At 39.4% G+C, this 23,586-nt stretch overlaps 1 protein-coding gene across 3 annotated transcripts in view; it reads left to right on the forward strand.

Moving 5' to 3' along the window:
* Nucleotides 1-224: 224 nt before the first annotated feature.
* Nucleotides 225-23,586, forward strand: part of cep89 (centrosomal protein 89) — a 60,179-nt gene continuing 36,817 nt past the window's right edge. For 2 of the 3 annotated variants that reach the window (XM_035158085.1, XM_035158094.1), the window contains exons 1-16: nucleotides 225-484; nucleotides 1,078-1,184; nucleotides 2,199-2,345; nucleotides 3,314-3,536; nucleotides 5,579-5,630; nucleotides 6,684-6,785; nucleotides 8,158-8,394; nucleotides 9,132-9,274; nucleotides 11,576-11,626; nucleotides 12,136-12,219; nucleotides 13,831-13,934; nucleotides 14,930-15,045; nucleotides 15,278-15,458; nucleotides 16,399-16,566; nucleotides 17,413-17,554; nucleotides 22,158-22,247. In XM_035158085.1, coding sequence (XP_035013976.1) covers nucleotides 446-484; nucleotides 1,078-1,184; nucleotides 2,199-2,345; nucleotides 3,314-3,536; nucleotides 5,579-5,630; nucleotides 6,684-6,785; nucleotides 8,158-8,394; nucleotides 9,132-9,274; nucleotides 11,576-11,626; nucleotides 12,136-12,219; nucleotides 13,831-13,934; nucleotides 14,930-15,045; nucleotides 15,278-15,458; nucleotides 16,399-16,566; nucleotides 17,413-17,554; nucleotides 22,158-22,247 — 1,986 coding nt within the window. In that variant the 5' untranslated portion in view covers nucleotides 225-445. Of the gene's footprint in view, nucleotides 485-1,077; nucleotides 1,185-2,198; nucleotides 2,346-3,313; nucleotides 3,537-5,578; nucleotides 5,631-6,683; nucleotides 6,786-8,157; nucleotides 8,395-9,131; nucleotides 9,275-11,575; nucleotides 11,627-12,135; nucleotides 12,220-13,830; nucleotides 13,935-14,929; nucleotides 15,046-15,277; nucleotides 15,459-16,398; nucleotides 16,567-17,412; nucleotides 17,555-22,120; nucleotides 22,248-23,586 lie in introns of all 3 variants that reach the window. The other variant, XM_035158120.1, reaches the window with a different exon arrangement.

Below are 23,586 nucleotides of genomic sequence, written 5' to 3' on the forward strand. Positions count from 1 at the left end.
ACATTGCGGTATAAATATCACGTTTGTTTTATTGAAGAAAGAAAGAAAGAAAGAAAGAAAGAAAGAAAGAGTTTATCATTAAATGGAACGATACCGCCGCCTGTTGGTCGGTCCGCCTGTTGTTAAGGGCACCGTTGCTAGGTGATTTATGTCAGTCCCTGATTGGCCTCCTGCTTCGCTCTTAGCCAATCAACGCTCCTGTTGTTTGGACGTGTCTCCAGCTTGTGTAGCGTCTGGATCCAGGCACTGTTTGTTGACCAGCCTGTTGAGTCCAGCAGCTGGTGAAGGCTGCTTCATATCGTGAGTCCCAGCGGGAGAGACCATGAGAGACATGACAGAGGCTTCCCTGACGCTTCCACACTGACAGACCGCGCGGTGAACTGGTCTCCCTTCAAACTGGGGCAGTAACTCAGCTGAAGGAAACGTCCAAGACTGGTTTGACACCATGTTGAAAAAACTTCAGAGGGACAAAGACAAGGCGTTTGTAAGTTCGGGGGTCGTTCAGGGAATAAATGAAGCTTTTCCTGTGTCTAGCTAGCTAACAGGCTCAGTGTTTATACTTCTGGTGGAGATAACATGAACCCGAGCTGACTCTACATTCAAGCTAACGTGCGTTGAGCCCTGATCACACATCTTGTGGTGTATGGTATTAGTTTTGTTCGCCCAAATTAAAACAGTGATTTATTGCCCAGTGTTTATCTGCTGTCAGTCGGTGAATCAGTTCAAGTGAACATGAACATGTGATCTGTAGTGACTGATACACAGAGTGTTTCCAGCAGAATAAGTCCTCAGGCTGTTGTATAAACATGTCAGTGTGGAGCATGTCGTTCAGATCAGACCTTTGACTCTGTTCTCTTCTTATTTAGCTTTTCCTCAGTTTCAGTGTTTATTCTCATTGTCTGTTCCTTGTAAAGCACCATTTAACATTGTCATTATTATTATTATTATTAGCTTCCCTTCTCAATCATTGCCATAGAACCACATAGTGTGTGTTAGTGTGTCTTACAGTATGTCTATGTTATGTCTATGTTATGCTAACCCTCTCCTTTACCTAATCCCTACGTGTGTGTTGTGTAGAAGCATATAGCCCCTGGTTTGATCCCTGCTGCCTCTATTGCTCCTAAACCTGCTGTGCCTCGTACCCCACCCCCCCGCAGCCCAGATCCCTCACCTGAGAGACCCAGGTGACTAACGCTCCTCACTAGTTTAACCCCTATTTTGTTCTTTTGCGTCTCATTGTTTTCTGTAAGACCTGTATTTTTATAATCTTCTGCATGTACCGCATCTTACACACTGAACCTTTAAAAATAGAGGGGTAGATGAGGGGTACATTTGTGTTGTTGGGTCAATCACACTATACCACATGTTGAATGTGAAACAAGGTTTTTAACACATCTAACGAAAGTATCAAGATTAGAAAAAATAAACGATGTGCTTTCATGTTAAACATGATACACACTATATATAGGCGGTTGGCTGAAGTGTCCTCGGGCAAGATACTGAACCCCAAATTGTTCATGATGGTTGTGCCACAGCACGGATCACTTCTGACCGTGCTGTGAACGGCTCGGGTCCAGACTACATCCAGGACATGGTCAAACCTTACACCCCAGCCGTCCACTCCGCTCTGCATCGGCCAATCGGCTTGCTGCTCCCTCACTGCGAGATAACCACTCAACAATATCATGACTGTTTGCTGTCCTGGCTCCTAAATGGTGGAATGAGCTCCCCATTGACATCAGGACAGCAGAAAGTCTACACATCTTCCACCGCAAACTAAAGACACATCTCTTCTGACTACACCTTGGTTAAGAAAAGAAAAAAAATTAGTTACACTTATATGGCACTCACATGTAGCAATTTGTAGTTTGGCTTTTTTGAAGCAAATTGTACTTTCTTGATTCTTGTTGTTCTGGGTTTGTACCCTCATGGTTGAATGCACTTATTGTAAGTCGGTTTGGATAAAAGCGTCAGCTAAATGAAATGAAATGTAATGTAATGTTTGAGTGATGGTCGAGAAAGTGCTGCACATAGATACACTGTATGAATGTCTGTTTGAATAAGTGAATAGCAAAACTACACTGTAAGCTTCTTTGAGTTTTCACCAAGACTAGAAAACCACTATAAAATACAGAGCATTTACCATTTACACAAAGTGTCTGTCTCTCCTCATATGAATTGTGTCTTCTCATCCACAGATCAGCTTTAGCTGCAGCCATCTTGTCTTCTTCGCTCACTGGACAGACCTGGGCCATCCCTCTTGCCGGACCAAGGTCTTTCTCTGAGAGTGACCATTCAGAGTCTTTCATTTCTGAACCGCACATCAGCACAGCAGTTTACACCAGGTAAACCTCCTCTGAAAAAAACATCAGTATTATCACAAGACACTTTTTTAATCTTGCCTTTAATTCAGCTTCATTCCGATTCTGATTCTGATAAGGTCTATCATCATTTTACTTTATCTATGTGTTTTTAAAGTATCTTCTCTGTTTTTCTTTTCTACAGAATACATTTTTAACGTTGTAGCCTACTTCTTCTGTTTTTGTCCATGCTTGTGTTGCCTTCCTTTGTCATTATTTTAAAGCACATTGACTCATCATTTAATGTGCTACATGTAAATAAATCTGACACAACTAGACTGACAAGATTTGCATATAAATTATGTTATCTACACAAGAAGGCTTCACGTAAATCTGATATGTTGGTCAAGTGTGCCAGAGCAGAAAGTTGGTCCCAAATAGATCACAATGGTGCAGAATTGTTCTGTGGTTTTTTTAAGGAATAGCAGTAATAGAATAATTTTAGCTCCTATAATGTAGAAATGTTGTAAGAGTAAAATAGCTGTATCTAAATGTGGGATTTGAATGTCAATGCAAAAATATTACATTTTACATTATAATAAAGAATATAGGCCGTGTTTTTTTTCTGTACCCAACCATCTGTTTCTCGTGACGCAGAAAATATTCATTTCAATAAATCATAATCTTGTGGTGAGCCTTAAAATCCCTTACTCATTTGTCATTGAGGAGATTTGATATGTCACAATAGGAAAACATCAGTGGAATTTATGAAATTAATAATGGCTGATATCCATTTAACTGCTTCGGTTTCAGGGTCTTGATTTTGGTTCTGCTTATTCAATGTTACTCTTTCATGGCTTCTTGAATATGAATTTTGCTTTGAGAAATAAATTTAGTAGACGTTAAAAATGTTTGATTAGTTTTTCCCTCCAAGAAAAGTGAAATTGAATTTAAATTGAAGCTAATGTTCCTCCATTATTCTTTTTGAGATATTATCTTCTTATCCTCCTCAGGGACAGATGGTCAGAGACAAATTTGCCTGTTAGGCGACACTTGTCCTCCTCTGACCACTCAGACAGGGAGCTGGAAGACAAGGAAGAGGATGAGGAGGAGGAGGAGGAGGAGGACGATGAAGAGGATGAAGAGGACAGGGAGGACCATATCTACCAAACACTTGATAGAGGGAACACTTGTTCACTCACAGAACCTGTTTATGCTGTGCCACTAAAACCAAAGGTAGGATTCTATTCAAAGATCCTGTCTTCATGTGAGTTTTTGACTAGAATGATTATTGTTCTAATCTCAGTAGCAAAACTGTTGTTACTGAAGCTGATTAGAAACATTCATCCCACCAATAATAACTGTCTTCTGTCAAAGAGCTTTTTAAAATTCTAAATAGTTAACCTCAAACTGGAGTAATGACTACCAGCAGAGGATTTGCACTGGGCAGATGTTAAATCTTCACAATAGACTGGAGGTTCACCAAGCCAATTGTGATACCAGTGTTTCCCACAGGGAGGCACAGTCGTACACAAGATAAACTTGAACTGTCTAAAGCGATCTACGTAGATGTTGCTGTTACTGTGACAAGGTTATGATGGATTAGTCCTTTTAAGGCAAAGTGAGGCAGTTTTCTTATTTATAAAGCACATTTCATACAAAGAGGTAGATTCAACAACACAGAGACAAAATTAAAAGAAATCAATGTAAAATTTTAAATTACAGTACAGTTTCAAGCAAAATAAAAGGGATTAAATAGAGTAGAATAAAAGGATTGAAATAAATAAAAATAATCAGTGTAAATTTATTTTAGAATAAGTTGATGGAGAAAAGTAATACAAATAAAGTCAATAAAAATGTGTCAAATAAAAAAATAAAAAAATAGAATAAAGACATTGATGGGATGGCCTTGTAAAATAGTATAGTTAAAGGCACTTGTGAATAAAAAAGTATTCAATCTGTTTTTAAAAACTGCAATGGACGGAGCATTCCTACGATCATTAGGCATGCAGTTGTTTTCAATCCTGCAAACTCATAGCCTTCAGTATTGAGATAGTAGTCAATAGTCACTTTACTTCATCAGTTTTGCTTGTGATTTACTTTAGGCTGCTGTTCCTATTTCGGTGTCAGTGCCGATTTTCTGCTTTTGTCATTTAGCTATTTGCTAACATTTCTCCAATTGCTATACAACAATCATTTTAAAGAGCCTCCCACCAAAGGCTTGGTTCAGGTCTGGTTCCAACCTGCATGCTGCCTGTAATTGTATCTCAAAATAGTCTCTGACTTCAGTGTATAGCCACACATCTGAAATATACTTCTCTCTGTGTCTGAGATGGTTTCCTTTACCGATTCATCGTTAAGTATTTTTGTCATGGTCTATACAGTATATGTCATTTCTCCTTGTTAGGCTTCTGCTCAATATCCCACTGATTGTATCCCCAAGAGTCTGCACAGACTTGTGGGAAATTGTTCAGCTCCTGTTCTGGTCCTGCACACTGCTACCTTGGGTGTTTAACCTCTAATGGCCCCAATGGGCTCTATTTTCCTGTTAATCATCTCTCCAGGCTGTCGCGGGGTCGAGCTGCCCACTGGGTTATTCACAACAATACTCGGTCCAAGTTAGTTGAAAACATTTAATCCACACACAACATGATGTTTCTGTTCCTTGTACCATAATATAGGGTGAACAGTGGGTGCAAGAATAGCAGTTCATATTTTAGAGTCAGAGCAATGAACAATGTACCACCATACAAATAAGATCCACAAGAATCATCAGGCTATACCTTATGGTATATAAGGAATCAGGACTGTAAACAAACAATCACATTTATCAGCTGCTGTGTTTATTATTCAGGATGAGGATGTGAGTGGGTGTGAAGAAATCACTGCCCTGCTTAAGTGTTCTATAGTATTCCTTCTCATCACATTGTAGTTATGCCCCTGGCCATTAGACTTATAATTGTGGTGTGAAACAAACTGAGCAGCCTTCCTTAGTCATGTATTTCATTCCTTTTCTTAGTCCTTCACACCAAACTCACCATTGCGACTCAGTCTTGTTGCTTTAATGTACCCTTAAACGTACAAGATTGTATTGTGCACATCCGACAATGGCCATAAATGCAGTGGTCTCTGAAATAGCCTTGCACAAATGGGTTCCTGACAGCAGAGCTTTGGAAATCAGTTTGAAAAGATTTACTCACTGCCTTTCTGTTTGACTGACTGACTGACTGACTGACTGACTGACTGACTGACCATCTGTCTATTTATCTTTCTTCCAGACCAGAACGTCTCAGCCAGCTCAGATGTCTGGCAGACGACTGCCTGCTCCAGGTACTGACTTCACACCAATGAGAGATGGGTTAACACCATTTTAGGCATATAGTATGAACACAGTAGTGATTAATTCATAATGTATTGGTTGTCGTAAAAAAACAAACCTTGCATGTTGCACAGCACAATAAATCATTACTCGTTGTCTCCACATTGTACATTTCCAACAGGCTATCTTGGATACAATAAATGATGAAAGATCTCAAATTTTTTCAAACACATTTGGCTATTGAATTTTTCATTGAAAGAATTGAAAGTCATACTGTGGAGTGGCAAGACGGTGTCGAGGCTACCACTGTTGCCTCATGGCGAGAGGGCTCCCAGGTCGAATCCTGGTTTGTGGATATTCTGTCTTCCACAGTCCAGTTCCACAGTCCAAAGACTGACAGATTTGGGTTGGGTTAATTGCAGACTCTAAATTGCAGACTGTAGGGGTGAATGGTTGTTTGTCTCTGTATGTTGACCCTGTGATGTGCTGGGTGTTGTTGTACCCCACTTCTCGTCCAATGTCAACTGGCATTGGCTCCCCCAGTGACACTCAATAGATGTATCCATGTTATACTAAAATGTATTCATCAGTTTTCAGCACTAATCCAGAGATAGTTTGAACTCAGTCCATTTAGAAAACTTAATGAAAGATGGGCAAATTGATTTTAGAAATCTTGTCCATGCAGTGAATCCGACAGGCTCAGCTTCACCATGTATTACTCCTTTGCCTTTAGCGAATAAAGAAGACACAGCTCTTATTCAACCAACACGCTGTTTCTTAACAGCCATAATGTAGCTTTAGCTCATTAGAGCTAAATGGAAATGCTCATTATGGCTGTTATTACCAGAGCTGGCTTCAGGCTTTCGGTGGTGCCAAATTACAACATTTAAAAATGTTCCTACCTTGATCACCAAAGAGTGTATGCTACATAGAGGCTGCATGCAACACATTCAAGCAATGGGGAATGTCAGTATGTGCAGTTAATTGTAAAATGTAGTTATATGATCAAGCCCTAACTCCTTCTGCTATTTTATTCATTTGATAATTATGATCTTGTGTCACAGATTTCACTGAGGAAACCAGTGTCCAGTCTCCTGAGGCCAGCTGTGATTCCTCTAAGAAGAAAATCAGGAAGAGCTCCTGCAGACAGAAAGAAGATGAACAGGGTGGGTGGAGATTCTAAAACTGCTGTTTTCTTGTAATTTTAACTTCAGTTTTATTGTTCTCATTTAGCTAAATCCTTGATAAAAGCAACTTGATTAGTGTGTCTCTATATATTGAACATTAAAGAAATGGTCCACATTTGTTCCTCCCTTCCTCTTGCTGTATTCTTTCTTAGACAGCAGCAGAAAAAGCTCTCTCCAGTGCACTCACTGATGCTCTCAGTGAATTCAAAGAACAGAAAACAGTAAATATACCTTTGGGCAATCTGAGAAGTCTGTAAACCGGATCAGCTTTTTATTCAGTAATGAACAAATTTCAGCCATTACCTATGATTACTTTTCATCCACCTCATACTACTGTTGATTGGTAACACTACTGCTCACTGCTGTTGACTGGTCATGCTGCCCTCTCCCTATATGTCGTCAAAGTGTCATGACAGATCAGTCAAAACAGATCTCTGAGATGAGATGATCTTGTAGCATGAAAACTCAACCAAGAAAGGAAATGGTAGAAACTTCAGCACATGACCCTTTTGACAGTGAATTGAATTCACTGTTGATCTCATGTTTTCCTTTTCCCTCTCTCTTGTCTAATCTGCTCTTGTGTCCGTAGTGTTCTTGTTTAGCTTTCTGCATTTGTGTGTGATTTCCGTCTAGAGATTAAAACTTTGTATCACAATTTGAGTGACCGAAAATATCATGGTTATTACACTGAAGAAGGAAGGCTTTAGCTTGCTATCTCACACTCGCAAATGCGCACACACGAAGCGAAGTGGAGCCAAATTTGGCAATTTTTGGCGACAGTAGATGCTAGCATTTGCTAGCTATGGCAATAGCAGGAGCAGCTCTCCTGCTATTACAGCCCCCTGTCCCCATCTCTCTCTCCCTCCCCAGTCTGCCCACCACAAAGCACACTTCTGACTTTGTCCACATAGACAAGTTAAATAAGTCTGTAGCTTTGCCACTTCTTCTGCACAATTGCCAACTCTGGTTGACGTTGGGCAGTATCAACCAAACCACAGCAATTAAAGTAAACAAGGATTGAAATGGTACAACAAACCGTCTGGGATTTTACTGATTCATCCCTATTTCTGTATTTCTGTGTCAAAAAGCAACCAACAACATACCACACTAATTTATGATATGCCATTTGTTATTCAGGTTATTACTGTACATGTATTGTATGCTAATAGAGTTGTTAGTTTTAGTAACATAATGTAACCTGAGCCATTGTCAAAGTGACAGTCAAATTAATATGCTTTATTTAATGTATAACAGCTTGAGAAATGTATTTTACTCCCCACGATTTAATAACCACGTGAAATACTTGCTTTATTTTTACTCACATTAACTGTGTTTTCCCTTCATATTTCAGCTGTGCCACCCATCCTAACCACTGACCTCCCCAGCCAAGCCAAAAGCCCAAAACAGCCCACCCAGCCATCTCCAGAGCCCAGCAAGGCGCACGTAGGGGTGCAGAGTGAGGCAGCACGAGCCCTGCCAAAGGAAGCGAGAGTGGCAGATGAACAAAAGCTAATGGAGAAGAGACTGCTACGCCTGGAACAGCAGATCAGTCATAGCCAAGCCTCCTCAACCCTGAGGTCATCTGCAGGTCGAGTAGAGGATCCCACTGGAATACACACACACACCGAGAATTGAGAGAGGGAAAGAGGGAGTAACAGAGGCAAATGGATGAAAGGAAATGAGGAAGACAGAGCGGGAGTGACGCAGGGAGTCACAGCAGATAGATGCATATGCGAGGGTTAAAGGAAGGTGCTGGAGATGCAGCTGTCAGAGGATGTGGCTCAGATCCTTGATCTCTGCCACTTCTCCTTAGCATGATAAGAAGAAGAGGGGGAGGCAGCAATGAAAAGAATCATGAAATTGAAGAAAAGAGAGAGTTTAATGGGGGTAAAAATTGTCAGTCTAAGCAGGACGGCTTGATGGTTAGTGACTATGATTTCCAGGTGGCCAGGAGAAAGCAGTATGGAACATTACTGGAGTTTTGTTGCCAGTCGCTGCTAGTGATTTATTGATTATGTACTTTATTATACACCAGTTTACTCAGGTGGAGGTTCAGTGTCAGCCAGCAGACCACACAGTATCTCAGTTAGCCATCCTACAATACACTGTAGCTTTCAGCATCAGTTTTCTCCTCCAATAATAATTAGTATGGCTGTTGTGTTTCATACTGTCAGGCCTCTAAGCTCTATGACTTTGACACATCTTGTTTGTGATGTATTAGAATATGGCGATTCATAACTTATTCTTGTGCATTCCATTTGAATATCATAAAATCATTCTATAATGTATGACAAATATTGATAGCCTGACGTATTGTGCTTCCAGGCAGTCAGGCAGAGCTGCAGAATTTGAGGCAACATGCTCAGGAGCTGGTGGATGAAAATGATGCCCTCAAATTGACAGTTCACCGTCTGAATGTGGAGCTGAGCCGCTACCAAACCCGCTTCAGACCGCTGTCCAAACAGGAGGTATGACAAGATACAAGCAGATGCCTCTGCTTCTCAGAAGTACCTTGTTTTATATAAGAAGTGAAGTTCTCATGTCTAATTTACCAAGTGAAACCTGGTTGTAGCCCACATGAAACTGTTAAGGGCCAATGCCTTCAGAATTTTGGTAGAAAGAGTAGAATAACTGTCTTTACCTGTAGCTTAGAACCACTACTATCAAGGAATTGTACCAGCAAACTCTCCACATCTCGGCCTGTCTCAAGTTGCCATGGTTAAAGTGCAACTTCTTCTATAAGTTTTGGTACAAGTGTCTCTCCCTGAAAATTCGGGGAAAATGCCTTTAGAACACAGTACCACTTGCACAGGAGGCGCAAGTGGAGAGGATGGAGGGGCGTGTCCAGACAATGGGGTGGTTTAGATTTGAAAATGAATGCTGCTTCCCAAATTCCCACCACCATTATGACATATATAAATGTCATGATGTAGAGACATCCCAAATGGTTGATTCTATGTAAGCATTGATCCTGAAAGGTCCAAGACGGTTTGAGACCCTGGGTGACGTTATGAGCCATGTTCAAACCGTAAATGTAGATATTTCATATATATGGTAATAAATGTGAAAATAAAAAATGTATTTCATTAAAGAACTTCATAAATTGAGTTTAGCACTGAAAAAGCACATTTAGGTCTGCAGTATCTCTTTAAATTAAACCAGGTTCTACCGTACTCCCATCTCTTCTTTTCAGTATCAGGAAAAGTTTGTATCTGTTTAATCCTGTCGTGTAGTCCATTCATCATTTCTCCCCGTCATCTAAATCAATTAAACAAAATCTATTATCACTTTATTTTCACAGTTTTAGCACTACAACCATTTCTTTGTAACCAGGCCTTTAAAATGGAAATCTGCCTTTGAACCTGGTTCCTGCTGAGCAAAACTCTCTGTCTGTGCCTCCATCTAATTTGTTGGACTAAAGGAGTTTCTTGTTTCTGTCTGTCCATTCTGGACTGTGTGTGTGCGCTGCACTGCAGAAGATTTTATTCATGGCTACCTCATGCTGTGCCTTCACACCGGGAGATCTCCTGCTCCCATCGTTACCAGTTTGCTTCATATGTAGCTGCATGTCCCTGCAACCCCTCATTAATGACAGCTAAAATGTGACCGGTGGAGGTAAAAGATAAAGGGATAAAATGAGGGCATAGTTTTGCTGTAAAAAATAACAATAGTGAGAGAAGGGAGCAGTGTGAATTTGTTAAATTAGCTTAAAGTGTGCTGCTTATAGAGATTGTAGTTTTCTTTTGAATGGCACATTTATTCTCTTGTTATAAAATGGTAATGCCCTTTGCTATAGAAAATGGGGGAATAGGCTCCCTGTGAATTTTCTCCAACACCTAACATTGTTTCTGGTCTTGGTTTGGTATATGGTATATATATATATATATGGTATGTACTCTACGAGACTTAAAGCTAGGTTTGGTTATTCTAGAAAAGCTAGAAAGAGCAGGCTACACTAAAATGCAAAAGCTTCGCCCTGAAAACACATAAACGTGCACTGACAATCATCTCTGCTTCAGCTGTGTTTGTCACTCAGTCTGAAGGCAATGATTGGTCGTGTTTATTACAGTTCTGCAAAGGCCACAGACACCAGATCAGGTCATGATGAGGATTTCCACAAATAAAACAAAGTAATTCAGAAACAAATCACGAACCTTCCTTTAAACCCTCTTGTTCTTTCAGTATAATATTAACATTGTAGTTGTATGAACGACAATATTTAAAGCTAATCCACAGTATTTGGGCGGCCCTTTTTTTCCAACAGTCAAGGCAATTAGTCCCACAAGGTTGAACACTTGACGTTTCTCCACTCATCTGAAGTATCTCCTCAGCTGCCTCTAACAAGTGGGCCCACTGATATGTTATAGGGATTTGCATGGTACAAAGATGACTAACAGCTTCAGCTCTGATCGTTACATTGCTGTCTACGATGATTGTCTGCTCAGGACGGCTTTGCTAGCTCATGCCCTCCATTTTTCGTAGCATAACACTGGAACATTACTGGCTTACTTTACTGATAGGTCAAGAGGGCATGCAACAGGTCAAGCTTACAGTGATCGCCCTCTGCTGGATCAGGTGAAAAACTACTTTGGTTGCTCTTCTACACTCTATAATCTGAATTTGAATGGGTCATTACACTTCAAATACAAACTTGTCATCCCATGTTCGAATGAAGGTTGGAATTTCTAATATAAAGTGTCAGCCCTATACAGTGTAAACCATGGCTATGATGATGATTTTTCTTTCTGTCTTTCTTTTTTCTCATGCAGAGCTCCAAAATCAGTGGCTTGCCAAAGACAGGCTCTCCTCCTCCCTGGCTGGTCAGTATCTGTATTGTAGCATTATTACATTAACATGGCAGCACAGTCATCTAACTGTGTAGTTGGTTAATAGTCACATTAGGCTAATCAATTGATAGCTAGTTCAGGCAAGTACTTTTTAAAATGCTGGATGATATAGTGCCCATTAAGTTAAAACAGAAGCAGATAAATGTGGCCGGTGACCTCATGAAATGAATTTAATGTGGGAAATCATACCTGGTCTGTCTAACAGTTTGGATGCTCGGGGACAGAGTCACTAAACTTATACATGTACAAGATTTCAAGGCTTTATCACTCCAATGACCAAATCATAATAGCAGGTTGTTTACTATCCATCTACAATGACTGGAAACCTGCTGAACAGATACATAAAGCCAATTTGGACTTGGTATGGTTTAGACTTCTCAACTTTTTTATTCCTGCCATATTCCTTTATACAATAGATTAATGACTTATGGCTTTCGTGTTGTAGATAATTTATGTTATGTGTCTTTGTCTCTTTTGTGTAGCTCGACATTAAGTATTTGTCTCCTCTACTGCTGGCATACGAAGACAGGATGAACGAGAAAGATGCACTTCTGCAAACCACAGAGGTAAATTGACTGATTGTATGCATTCATGTGAGTTTCTACTTATTACCACCTCAATCATCTGTCACATTAGCTTTCATGAGTATGTTAAATGGGCTGTGATATCAGAGACATGAGCAGCAAACAGTTAATCAACATTTAACGTGCTGTCTTCGATCAGCAATTCACTTGGTGGGGAACATGAGAGATTATAATTCAAGTGCTGGTATGTTTCTGAAAGCTATTTTTAGCTGGGAGGTTAGGTAAACATCCCTGTAATCAGACAATGAAAGCAAACCTTAAACATTTATATGCATTTCTTATGGTAATCATTTTGCTGATGAATAATGCTTTTCCAGAAAATGAAAGGCTTTGTTATTGCCTCCACCAAGGAGGTCATGTTTTGGTTTTGTCTGTCTGTCTGTGAGTTAGTAGTAGTAGTGCGTAGTAGATTAAGCAAAAACTACTGGACAAATTACCCAAAAGAACCCATCAGATTTTGGTGCAGATCCCATTAATGGTAGGAGAATTTTGTTTCCCTTTCTCTGCAGCATTTCCCACAGAATTTATATAATCTATTGCGGTAGCGGACAGTGCACGTACACAAACTCATGCACAAAAGACACGTTTTTCGTGAAAGAGAGAACTGCAACACTTGTCCCTTGGGGGTATATGAACAGCTGCAACTAAAACTGTAAGGTCTGCCGTGCGTGAGCGAGCATGTGGCAAATAGTGCTGCAAATAGCTATACAATGCAGCAGTGGAGAAAAACACCAAATTCTTTTATGTAGGCATAGAAGTGTGAACCTTATTTGGTTTATTATGAAACTGTGCGAGCACAAATTAAAATGTGACGGGCCACCATAGTACTACATAATTAAGATTTTCATCTACAAGCAAAAAGATGTCAGGGAGTTACACTGCATAGCACGTAACCACGTATTACCATTTCATCTGCATTTTTACATGTTTTTTTGAAAAGCAGGTAAACCCACTAAAAAGTAAATTAACTCCTTTCCCTTTGCCGATAAAGAAGTTTGCCCCTCTGTTTTGTTCTCGCTGTGTTCTTGTTGAATGCCATAAACACACCGCCAACCGGGATGCTCTCTCACCTCATTGTCTTGCCAAATTAGCGTGTTCACCTGGGGTGTCATATTTCCATCATGCAGCATCATGAATGCTGATTGTATCCACTCCCATTGCAGACAAAAGCCGGATGTTAGTGGGTGTTGGTGGGTTTTTTTAACAACAAAAAGGGGCTTTATTTTGCCGCACAAAACCTAGATACTGGCTCTGTTTCTTTCTGTTAACACAATTTGATGACAGCAAATCAGTTCACTAAAAAGTTTGTAACAGTCTGTCACAAATTACAGGGGCATGTTTTAATATTAATTTCTTGATTTAGTTTTCTAAAATGTTCTGGCCCACCGTTTACCGGCTTAGAAAAAAATTGGCCCCTGGCCAAACTCACTTGTCGTCTTCTGCGCTAGGTGGATCTCTAGTCCTTGCAGAGATGTGGTGGTAGAATAATTCATATTCATTAATTAATTATATATATATATTAATTATATTAATTCATTAATATTTTTTTGCTGAAATCAGAGGTCTTTATGTGTCTATGTCTGCTTCTCACAGGAAGAGGTAAAGAGGTTGCGTGTTCATGTGGAGGAGGTGATCAAAGAAAATGAGAGACTCCATGATGAAATTGCAAAGATTGGAGGGGTCAGCCAGAAGGACTGGTAAGAAGAAATACTTTGTTTGTGTGTGTGTTTTTCAGCATGGTCAGCCTGTATTCTCTATTCCCCTGCTGCTTGCTCGTCTTTGTGTCTGTTACTAAAGCTTATACTGCATTGAATAATAAACCAAAAGCAGTAAAGCCTTTAAATTCTCCTCTCTGCTCCTATATATTCATGATCACTTCTCCTGCTTTCATGATCCCTCTGGGTATAATATTGCTGACGCCTACAAACTTATAGTTTTAAGTAATTGTTGTAAATAGCTCTGGTAAGTCACTCTCTTTTTACACGACACAGCTGCAGTAAGAGACAGGGTGTGAGTGGAAAGTGGTACCTCTTATGCCCTGACCAATAAAAGCATTTTAACATCATCCTTGGCTCAGTGTGAGTGTGTTTGATGTAAGCCCAGAGGCTTCCCTTTGTCAACTGGTTCACTTCATCTTGCATTCACTTGGACTGGACTACTTAAAAACTGGTAGCAATCTGGAATTAAGTGGTAGTACATAGAAGATTACATTTAATGTGTGCATAATACAATTTAATGTGTACATAATACAATGATTAAAAAAATTCAATTAAAAAATAAGAGTATTTTGGGTGGTTATAAGGATCCATATATATGCAATATGTAATATCAATACATTTTGATACTACACTGTATGTTAGTGGCTTAATTTATCTTATAAAGTTTACAGGAGCCCAGTTAGATCTTTTCACCTGCAGGAAACGCACCCAGGCACAAAAGCTAGCACTACTCAAGACAACTGTGGACATGATGTATTGACAGACATGGCATGATCAGAAAAGGTGAAATTCAATGTAATACTACAGAAAACTAATCTTCTTAAAACACAACCTCTCAGAATCAACTAACTACTACTGCCCATTTTACAGTACAGATGATTCCCCTATGTAAAGTTGGAAAAAAGCATTTGATTTTGATGAAATTCTCCACTTTTTGCTCTGAATTATCTATCTTTCCCTCTTTCCCTCTGCAGTCATCAGCTACAACAACAGGCCTTTATGGTGCTACAAGAGAACCAGGTTTTGATTGATCAGCTCGAGGCGCAGCATGTTAAGGCCAAGGCCAACCACAGCAGACACCACTCTGAAGGTATACTGGGTACAGTCTGAGATTTGAAAATGTGAAAATTGTATCAATTCTTCATAGGTAAATGTAAAGGCAGCTACACATAAAAATCCTTTGTGAGTCAATGTTTAGCATTCCTCTCTTTCACTGTGGTCCTGCGTCCTTTTTCTCTGTTCTGTGCTGCTTTCAGTTAGACTGTGTATTATACTCAGTGTTCCCTCTCCTCTCTTCCTCCCTCTCTTTCCTCTCTTTGTAGTGTCCAAGGTGTCTAAGCAGCTGATGATGTTAGAGGCAGAAAATCAGCGTTCTCAGGAGGAACTGGAAGAGAGCAGGAGGGAGGCGCAGAAAAATACAAGGCAGGTCCAAGTCCTGCAGGCCCGCCTGAAGGATGCTGTCACCTGGGACGAACACTGCAGCATTGCTGGGAAACTCAGAGGGTATGGTGTCTTTTTTCTTATCTAACATATGAATAAGTCAGTATTAGCAGCTGTTCTGCTCCTGAGCAAGGGCACATTTATTTTCAGGAGACAAACAAGGAGAAACAGGAAAACAACAGTTTATATTGGTGACACATTTTCACTGGATGTTTGTTAGGAAAAGGTGAACATTTCTGGGTCCATAGTCTCATCCAAAAACACCTTGTGTAACCTTATAGCAACTATTATTCATGAATATATAAAGATGCAGCCGACTCCTCACTGTTACATGTTCAAAAAAGGATCCATGAGTCCAAGATGCGTTTTGTGGCTTTTATAAATACTTAAACTTTAAGCAAAATGTTATTGTCAACAGAAAATATCTGAGCCCTATTCCCGTCTTTGTCTATAACCCACCAAACAAATTGAGCAGGTGATTTAGAAAGGAGGAAACCAAACCCCTGGACCCCATTACACGGTTAACAGCATTTGGCAAAGTTATAATAAAACAGGCTAACCATTAACATTGGCTCCTGCAGAGTTCATCATCTTTATCCGTCAAATACGTTTGATGACTCGTCTAAGTTTAAGTTCAGTTTATTATTAATTCAGTTTACAATCGATTTGCAGCATATAAAACAAGACATGAAGAACAAACACCAGTAGCATCCGAGGATTTTAAATTTTTAATTGCAATAGAAAAGCACTGGGATATGATGAATACAATCATGTAGTCGGACAGAAGCTGAAACTGTTTTGTTTAGAATAACAATTTTATCTGAATATTGTGCTTTCTAACAAATCATGCAAAATATGCACTGTAAGGATGCAAGTTAGCAGGATTATTACTACATAAACAAATCTCTTTATACTGGTGCTTAAAAGAGGCCTGGACACATCTTGTTCAGAAGTGTCCACCAAGTACCAGATGTTGTGTTATAATCTGCTCTCGCCTACTCAGGCAGCTGGAGCAGCAGGAGAACAGCAACAAGAGCACGATGGACGAGCTGCTTCTGCACGTGTCCAGCCTGCAGGAAGAGAGCAGGAGTCTGGCTCTGGACAAAGCCAACCTGGGCGCTGATATAAAGAGAATGGAGGCTGAGCTGGAGCTCTGCAGACAAGACAATAGGTACTAAATGTTCCATGTTTATTGTCTGCTTTTATCTGTGTGGATGCCAAACAAATCCTTAATGACTCTGACTTCTCAAAGATGTTTTCGTGGTCAATAAAGTCATCCCATGATCAATTGCAAATTCTGTTTCTATTTGCGAACTAATGTTATCAAAAAAAATGTAAAGTAGAATCAAAACAAATTGGGTTACATTGAAGTCAATAAGAGAGGATTGAGATAATATAAAGCCATTTTATAATGTCGTTGAATTCAGTACATTGACTGTTCACCTGTTGTCCACCCACACATGTGTTCTCACCCTTTTGCTTGTTTGAGGCTCTTCTGTGTGGGAGTAAACACACTGGGTTTGATTGACATCTCCCTCAGTATGGTGTTCATACTGTTAATAACCCATATGCTGTCTTTTCCTTATTAGTGCATGAAGTTTTAATGATCTTGCATGATCTTTAGTATAGCTCTGCCCAAGTAGGGAAGTGCAGTCAGGTTGTAGAGTTGGTTGTGAAGGTTATGATTAATGTGGACCTTCTCATTCTGAAGTGTGAAGACTGTCAGGATGTGTTTGTTTGATTAAACAGTGTTTTCACCCTGTCTGCCTCAAGACGATGGGGTTTCAAAATCTCATTCAGCAAACTCTAGTTTCTCTCTTCTGTACCGTGTTTCCTGTGCTCTCATCTGTCCTTTCCCTGATCTTTTGCCACATTTTTTTGTCCTGTATTTTTCCTAAATCTCCTCCCTTCTTCAATGTGTTTGATCTCCTTTGTTCTACTTGTTTCTCCTTTCTCCATCACTCTTGAATTCTCTTTCACCCATTCCCTTCTTATCACTTGTTTCTCCATCATCCAGGAAGGCTGGGCGGAGGATGTGTGTATTGAAACTGCAAAAGGAAGAGTGTGTTTTAAAGGCGGAACAGACTCGGCATTATCTCGGAGCTGTCATGTCTCTGGCGGAGAACATTTCCCAGGAGAGGGACCAACTACAACACATGGTACTACCTATGCTGCTGATACTGTATTATATTGTATAATTCATGGTACTACTGATGTCCTAGGCCAAATAATACCAGGTTTGTATTTACACAGAAGTATATTATATTCCCCTGACACTTCTGTAATTGCAGAGAAATGAGGTATTACGTTACATTTCTTTTTAATATAGGTATCAGAGCTTGTGTATTTCACACTGGACTGATAGACCAGGTATTACATGCTGTATGATTTTACAAACATTAGTCATCCTGTTGTGTCCAAACCGAGCTGCTCAAACTATATGTCGTATTGAAATCCACACTGGAGTCACATTAGACTCAGCAGATAGAACGTACTTCTCAACACACAACACACAGATTACACTATATGGACAAAGGTATTGGGACACCTTCACATTACACACTCAGCAGCTTTTATGTCCTCCCATTCTAAATCCATAGGTATTAATATGGAGCTTGTACCCCCTTTGCAGCTATAACAGCTTCCACTCTTCTGAGAAGGGTTTCTACAAGATTTTGGAGTGCGTCTGTTCTTGCTGGAACAGAAAAGGACCGTCTCCAGACTGTTCGCACAAAGTTGGAAGCATAAATTGTCCAAAATGACTTGCTAAGCTGAAGCATTAAGATTTCCCTTCACTGGAACTAAGGGGCCTAGTCCAACCAATGGCAATGGGACTGAATGAAACTCCTGAATTCGATGATTAAGAGGTGTCCCAATACTTTTGTCCATATAGTGTATTTCTCCAGCACAAAACCAGAATTAATTTAGGAGTTTGCCATTTAGTAAAATGAAAGGTGAAATGTTTTCTTTTTACTAATTTCCCCTCATACTACATCGTCACAAATGGTAACATTCAAAGTTTTAAAATTAATGCAAACTGGCCAAACAGGACAATGAAATCAAATGTTTTCTTTTTTTTAAGGATGTCTAAAATAGACAACCAGACCTGATTAAGTTTTCTCTGCTTTAAAAGGGACTTAATGGTTTTAATATAGCAGGACAAACAAAACTGTCTCAAGCTAAAGGTTGTCCAACACAGCTGTTGATCGACTAATGGCTTGATCTTACACCCAGTGCAAAACAGCATCGAGCACAATGGGCAAAGTGTCTCTGTTTGTTCCAGACTGATGCTGATGGTAAAATCCTGTCCACTCTTTATAACGCAAGTTTTTTTCAATTTTAGAACAAACATCGACTTGGACTAAAAGACAAACGGATTAGAATTTAGTCGTCAAAGTAAAATATTTAATACCTATGTTTAAATACCCTCAAAGTCTTCACTAGGTATATTATATGAGTCTTCACACACATGGATGTAAACTGCAACTTTACTGGTTTACTGAGAGTGCACAACTACAAGGCAGTAATTCTAGTTCAAACAGAAAAACATGCATGTCCCTTTATCTGTTGCTCACTTATTATATATCACATATAATTATATTCGTCACATTTTAAAAGTAACCAATCGTGCTGTGACCATAAACTCCCTCCCTCTGTTGGTAGTCATGACTGTGCCTAGTACTCATTCTTTGGTTAGACTGTATTTGGTCATCATCTATCCTCTTTGTAACTGCTAGAATTGCAAGCTACTGACCCAATTGGTCAGAGATATTGACCAAATTGCAATTAAGTTTTTGAATTTTGATTTAATTCGTTCATAATGGGCATATTTAGCTGATTTGCTCATTTTGATTTAGACAGTATTGAGTGTTGTCTGGTAAGTAAGTCTCTTTTTTGGGGGATCAAGTCTCTTTTTAGTGCCTGTTTAGTGGCTAAACCTGAGATGTACCCAACATTTAGGCATTCATTCTTTTTAATGTTAGTAATCAGTGTGTAATGTCCAAATTCTGCCCTGCATGTATTGGTGTATTTTTGATGTTTAATATGGAGCATACAGGTTCTCTATGGGAAGCTGGAGGCTCATTGCTTGGATTACACTGTGCAAATTCTAATAAGGTTTCTTCTAATGGCATAAAATGCTCCAAATGCTTTTTGTTTCATTGCATTTACGGCCAGAATAGATTGCTGTTTCTGTATTGTTGTTTGCTTTACTGAGATCTGGGCTTCTTTTGGAAGATAATGATTTTGATATGTTAAAGTTGACTAGGGGTAAGGACCCATATGTGACAGCACTGCTCCGGGAGGTCATGGTGTTGGAGTCCTGGGTCATTAGCAGAGAGCAAGAATTCAAACGCTTTATGTATCAGTACTGTTATGTTATAGATATTAGATTTAGTTGGAGACACAATTTACTTGAGTGCTCTCTAGATTTGTGGCCAATTTTATTGTTTTTTTATTTATGACTAACATATATTGACTTAATTGTGTCTTAACGTTTACGCCCTTCACCAGTTTGGAGAATATGATGATAATATTATATATTTTTTAGGATCTTTGATACTTCCCAAAATTGTACCATTGTTTTTTGTGTACGTGATAATTAATTTGATTGTGTGTAAACATAGACAAAAGTGCATTGATTCATTTGATGAGTCATTTGATTTTCTGCGTGGATAATCTCTGAGGATCCGAACAATGAACTTTGTTTATATCGAGCTCTCGCTCACTTGCAGAATGTGTCTGGTGGGCAATAATGAGCTGCTATACTATAGTAAACTTAGTCCACGAGTGCACGTAGAATAATAATATTCATGTCGGAAATTCTGGCTCAGACTAGTGCAGGTGTGGAAAATATACAGACTGCCAACTCCATGCTACATAATTTTGAGAAAATGGTGCATTCACACCAGGGAAGAGGATTAAATATACCCTCACGTCAAGTAAACTAACTGAGGTAGCTTTATTTGTAGCAGGCTGCTGACAGACGCCCAAACAAGATAACAATTAACAGAAAATAAAAATCTTTTATTATTTGCCCTAGGCTTCAGTTTGGTTAAAGATTAAAATCTATTAATTCTAGTACCAGTTTACTGAGAAAATAAATGATTAGAACAAATGATAGCCCTAACAACAATAATAAGTTAGATTTTTAGCCATTTTATTTATATTCAGCAAAACAACTAAACAAATAGAACATTGCTCTTGCTGTGGTTGTGGAACACTATATTGATAAACAGATGACTGTAACATCCCATTAAAAAGACCTTTTGTTTTCTCAAAGGCTTGATACCTGACTGGAATCACAACTTATCTTGTAGTGTCATAGTACTCAGCTGACTCATGCTCTTGAAACCCCTATAACTGTTCATTATATATATATTATACTATACATTAGGATTGATTATTGTATATTGTAATATATTTCCCCCTTTTATTTAAACATATACTTTCATACTTTGACCACTCAGGCCTTGCATTTGGTCTCCCTGGTAGGGGGATGCTCTGCAGTGTTATCAGCTTTATATACACTCATAGCCATAATGTACAGGCTTGCTTAATCAGGGACTCCAGCTCATCTGAAACAGAAAATATCAGTAAGCAGAGAAAGTACTGCAGTATGTACTTGGCTCAGTTGGCAACGTGCCTGGAAGAGGAATGGAAAAAGTTTATCTTGTAAATGTTAATAGATGCAGGGACTTTGCCATCGCTAACTGTTTAAAGGGTCAGCAAAAGCCCACAATGTGGAGAAGGTCAGACTGACACCATATTCATGGTAATGGGTCTAAAGCTAATAAGAACCAGTTTTGTGTGTGTGTGTGTGTGTGTGTGTGTGTGTGTGTGTGTGTGTGTGTGTGTGTGTGTGTGTGTGTGTGTGTGTGTGTGTGTGTGTGTGTGTGTGTGTGTGTGTGTGTGTGTGTGAAGGTCTTGTTGTTTTTGTGCTGCAGCGTAGTGACGGTTATTGAGCATCAGAGCTGTTTCTATGTCCAGATTTCAGGGCGGACTCACCAGTTGAATTCTAATTGTAATTGACTTCACTGATGGACTGTGGTTAACAGAATAACAGTATTTTATGTTCATGTCCTAGACAGTTTGCTGATGTTCACTTTCGAAGCCAAAAATACAAACATGAACTTATTTAGCTTTGTCTTGTTTTATTCTGAGTTGTTTTATTTCCGTGTATTTTGTAAAGCACTTTGTAACCTTGTTTAGATAAGCTTTATATTAATTATTATTATTATTATTATTATTATTTAACATTAGATTTTCTTTTTTTTGCATTTAGCAGTATGGATAATAGCATTTTGAACCATTTTACTATATTATTTACTGATGGCACAATTAAAACCCTCTTTAATAATGCTGTGCAGCTGTGTAACTACTTTTAGAGGTCAAATTGACCATAATGCCCAAAAGCATGATTCCTTAAATTATAAAAAGAAATGTGAACGTTGCTTAGTACAGACCTTACAACATGGATATTAAGTAAATATTGCTTGTTGTGTTTTTCATTTCCTTTTTTTATATCCTGAACATTAACAGTTCTTGATCTTTGATTAAATTGAAAATGGACAGTTTGTGGCAGTGTTCGTGCTTTACACATGACTACTGTAAACTGGCTACAGTTTCAACAGTCTTTCCTTCTTTCCTGTCATCCACCTCTCCCATAATCCTTTGTTTTCTTTCATCCAACGTGTGTTCCGCCTCCCTCTGTGTTCCTCTCTTAGATCAGTAACCCCCCGTCTTCCCTCTCTCCCTCTTCAGGCTTCAGATCTTCAACAGGAAAAGCAGCACTTCATCAGCAGAATTCTGAATGGCACAGTTCGATTTGGAAAACTCCGGGAAGAAGTCAAAGTAAGATCCTTTATTCAAACATTACTTTGTCATGACAATCAACCCCTTTAAAAGTCTCGCTCACTGCCTGACTGCCCTGCTTACTGTGGTAGGTTTGTCTTTTAGTGGCCTGCATCGACTATTAAGGTGTTAACCAGAGCTGTTGAATTAAAAGATTTGTTATAGCTCTGTAAAACTGCCCTGTTAAATAATACCCAACTAGGCAAACATGTGATGCTGCAACTTCAGTTCAGCTGGTTCCTCAATGGACCAGACTGGAACATTTCACCTAAACTTCCATTTGCCCAGGATGACCCTCCACTTTATTCCCTATTGATCAGCCCACTCTTCTGCCCTAATGAACCATCTGTTATCGGCCGTCACTACTCAGAAAGTACAAATTGATGGAGAGTAGTGCCTCTCAGATTGACATCTCCATGAGCTCATTGGGTGTCTGAGGACTGTATTTTTCTAACTTGTGTAGAATCACAGCACACTGAGTGATCATCAATGACAGCAGTGGTACTTTGTGTACTTTTCTCTTTGACTTTGGTCCAATAAACTCAGAGTATCTTTGTCACACTTGCTGCGGTTGGTTATCCAGCATATGCACACATATCTATGGTTAATGCACAGTGCCTGTCCTGGAGCTATAACTCCCATATCCAGGATACTATTTTAGCAGATGAAAATGTACACATACACGGTTACTTTATGGTCCATGTGTGACATGTCAGAACTGAGAGCTGTATTGTGATTCTGGAAGGTGGTAAACTGAAGGACCAGTGTCAGGCAGGTAAACTCTGGGGAGAAGTATATGTACACTTGATGAGTAGTGTAATGCAAATGTGCAGACAAATTGCAGGTGTAAGGGGCTGACCATACTTTCTGTGTTTGCTGAGAGTTACGTACTCGTTCCAGTCACACATACATGGACACAGTTCCATTGACACTAAAACGAGGGTCCACGTCTGTCGGTGTTCCATGTATGTGTACGCGATCCCACATTTCATTCCAGTAGGAGGAAATATTGTACACAGTCGCCTATTAAAGTCAAAAATGTTGGGCTGCACAAGGACGTCCGCACAGGGGCCTGTTGTTACCTTAGCAGACATGGGTGGATAACAACATTAACGTCACAAGGACCATAGCAGATCCCAGTGGACTGGCGCACATGGAAACTATGAATTTGGCTTAAAGGGTGCAGAATCTGGTGCAGAATCCTGTTTGGACTTCAAGCAATTTTGCAATTACTTAGTTTCACATTAAACCCATCGCTTTGTTCAGTTGTGCTCTCAGCAGTTGTTTGTCTGATAAATATCCCCTCATATTTTATTCAGTCTGATAGATCTCACTCCTG

The sequence above is a fragment of the Hippoglossus stenolepis genome, chromosome 1, assembly GCF_022539355.2.
Source record: "Hippoglossus stenolepis isolate QCI-W04-F060 chromosome 1, HSTE1.2, whole genome shotgun sequence".
Lineage (NCBI taxonomy): Eukaryota > Metazoa > Chordata > Actinopteri > Pleuronectiformes > Pleuronectidae > Hippoglossus > Hippoglossus stenolepis.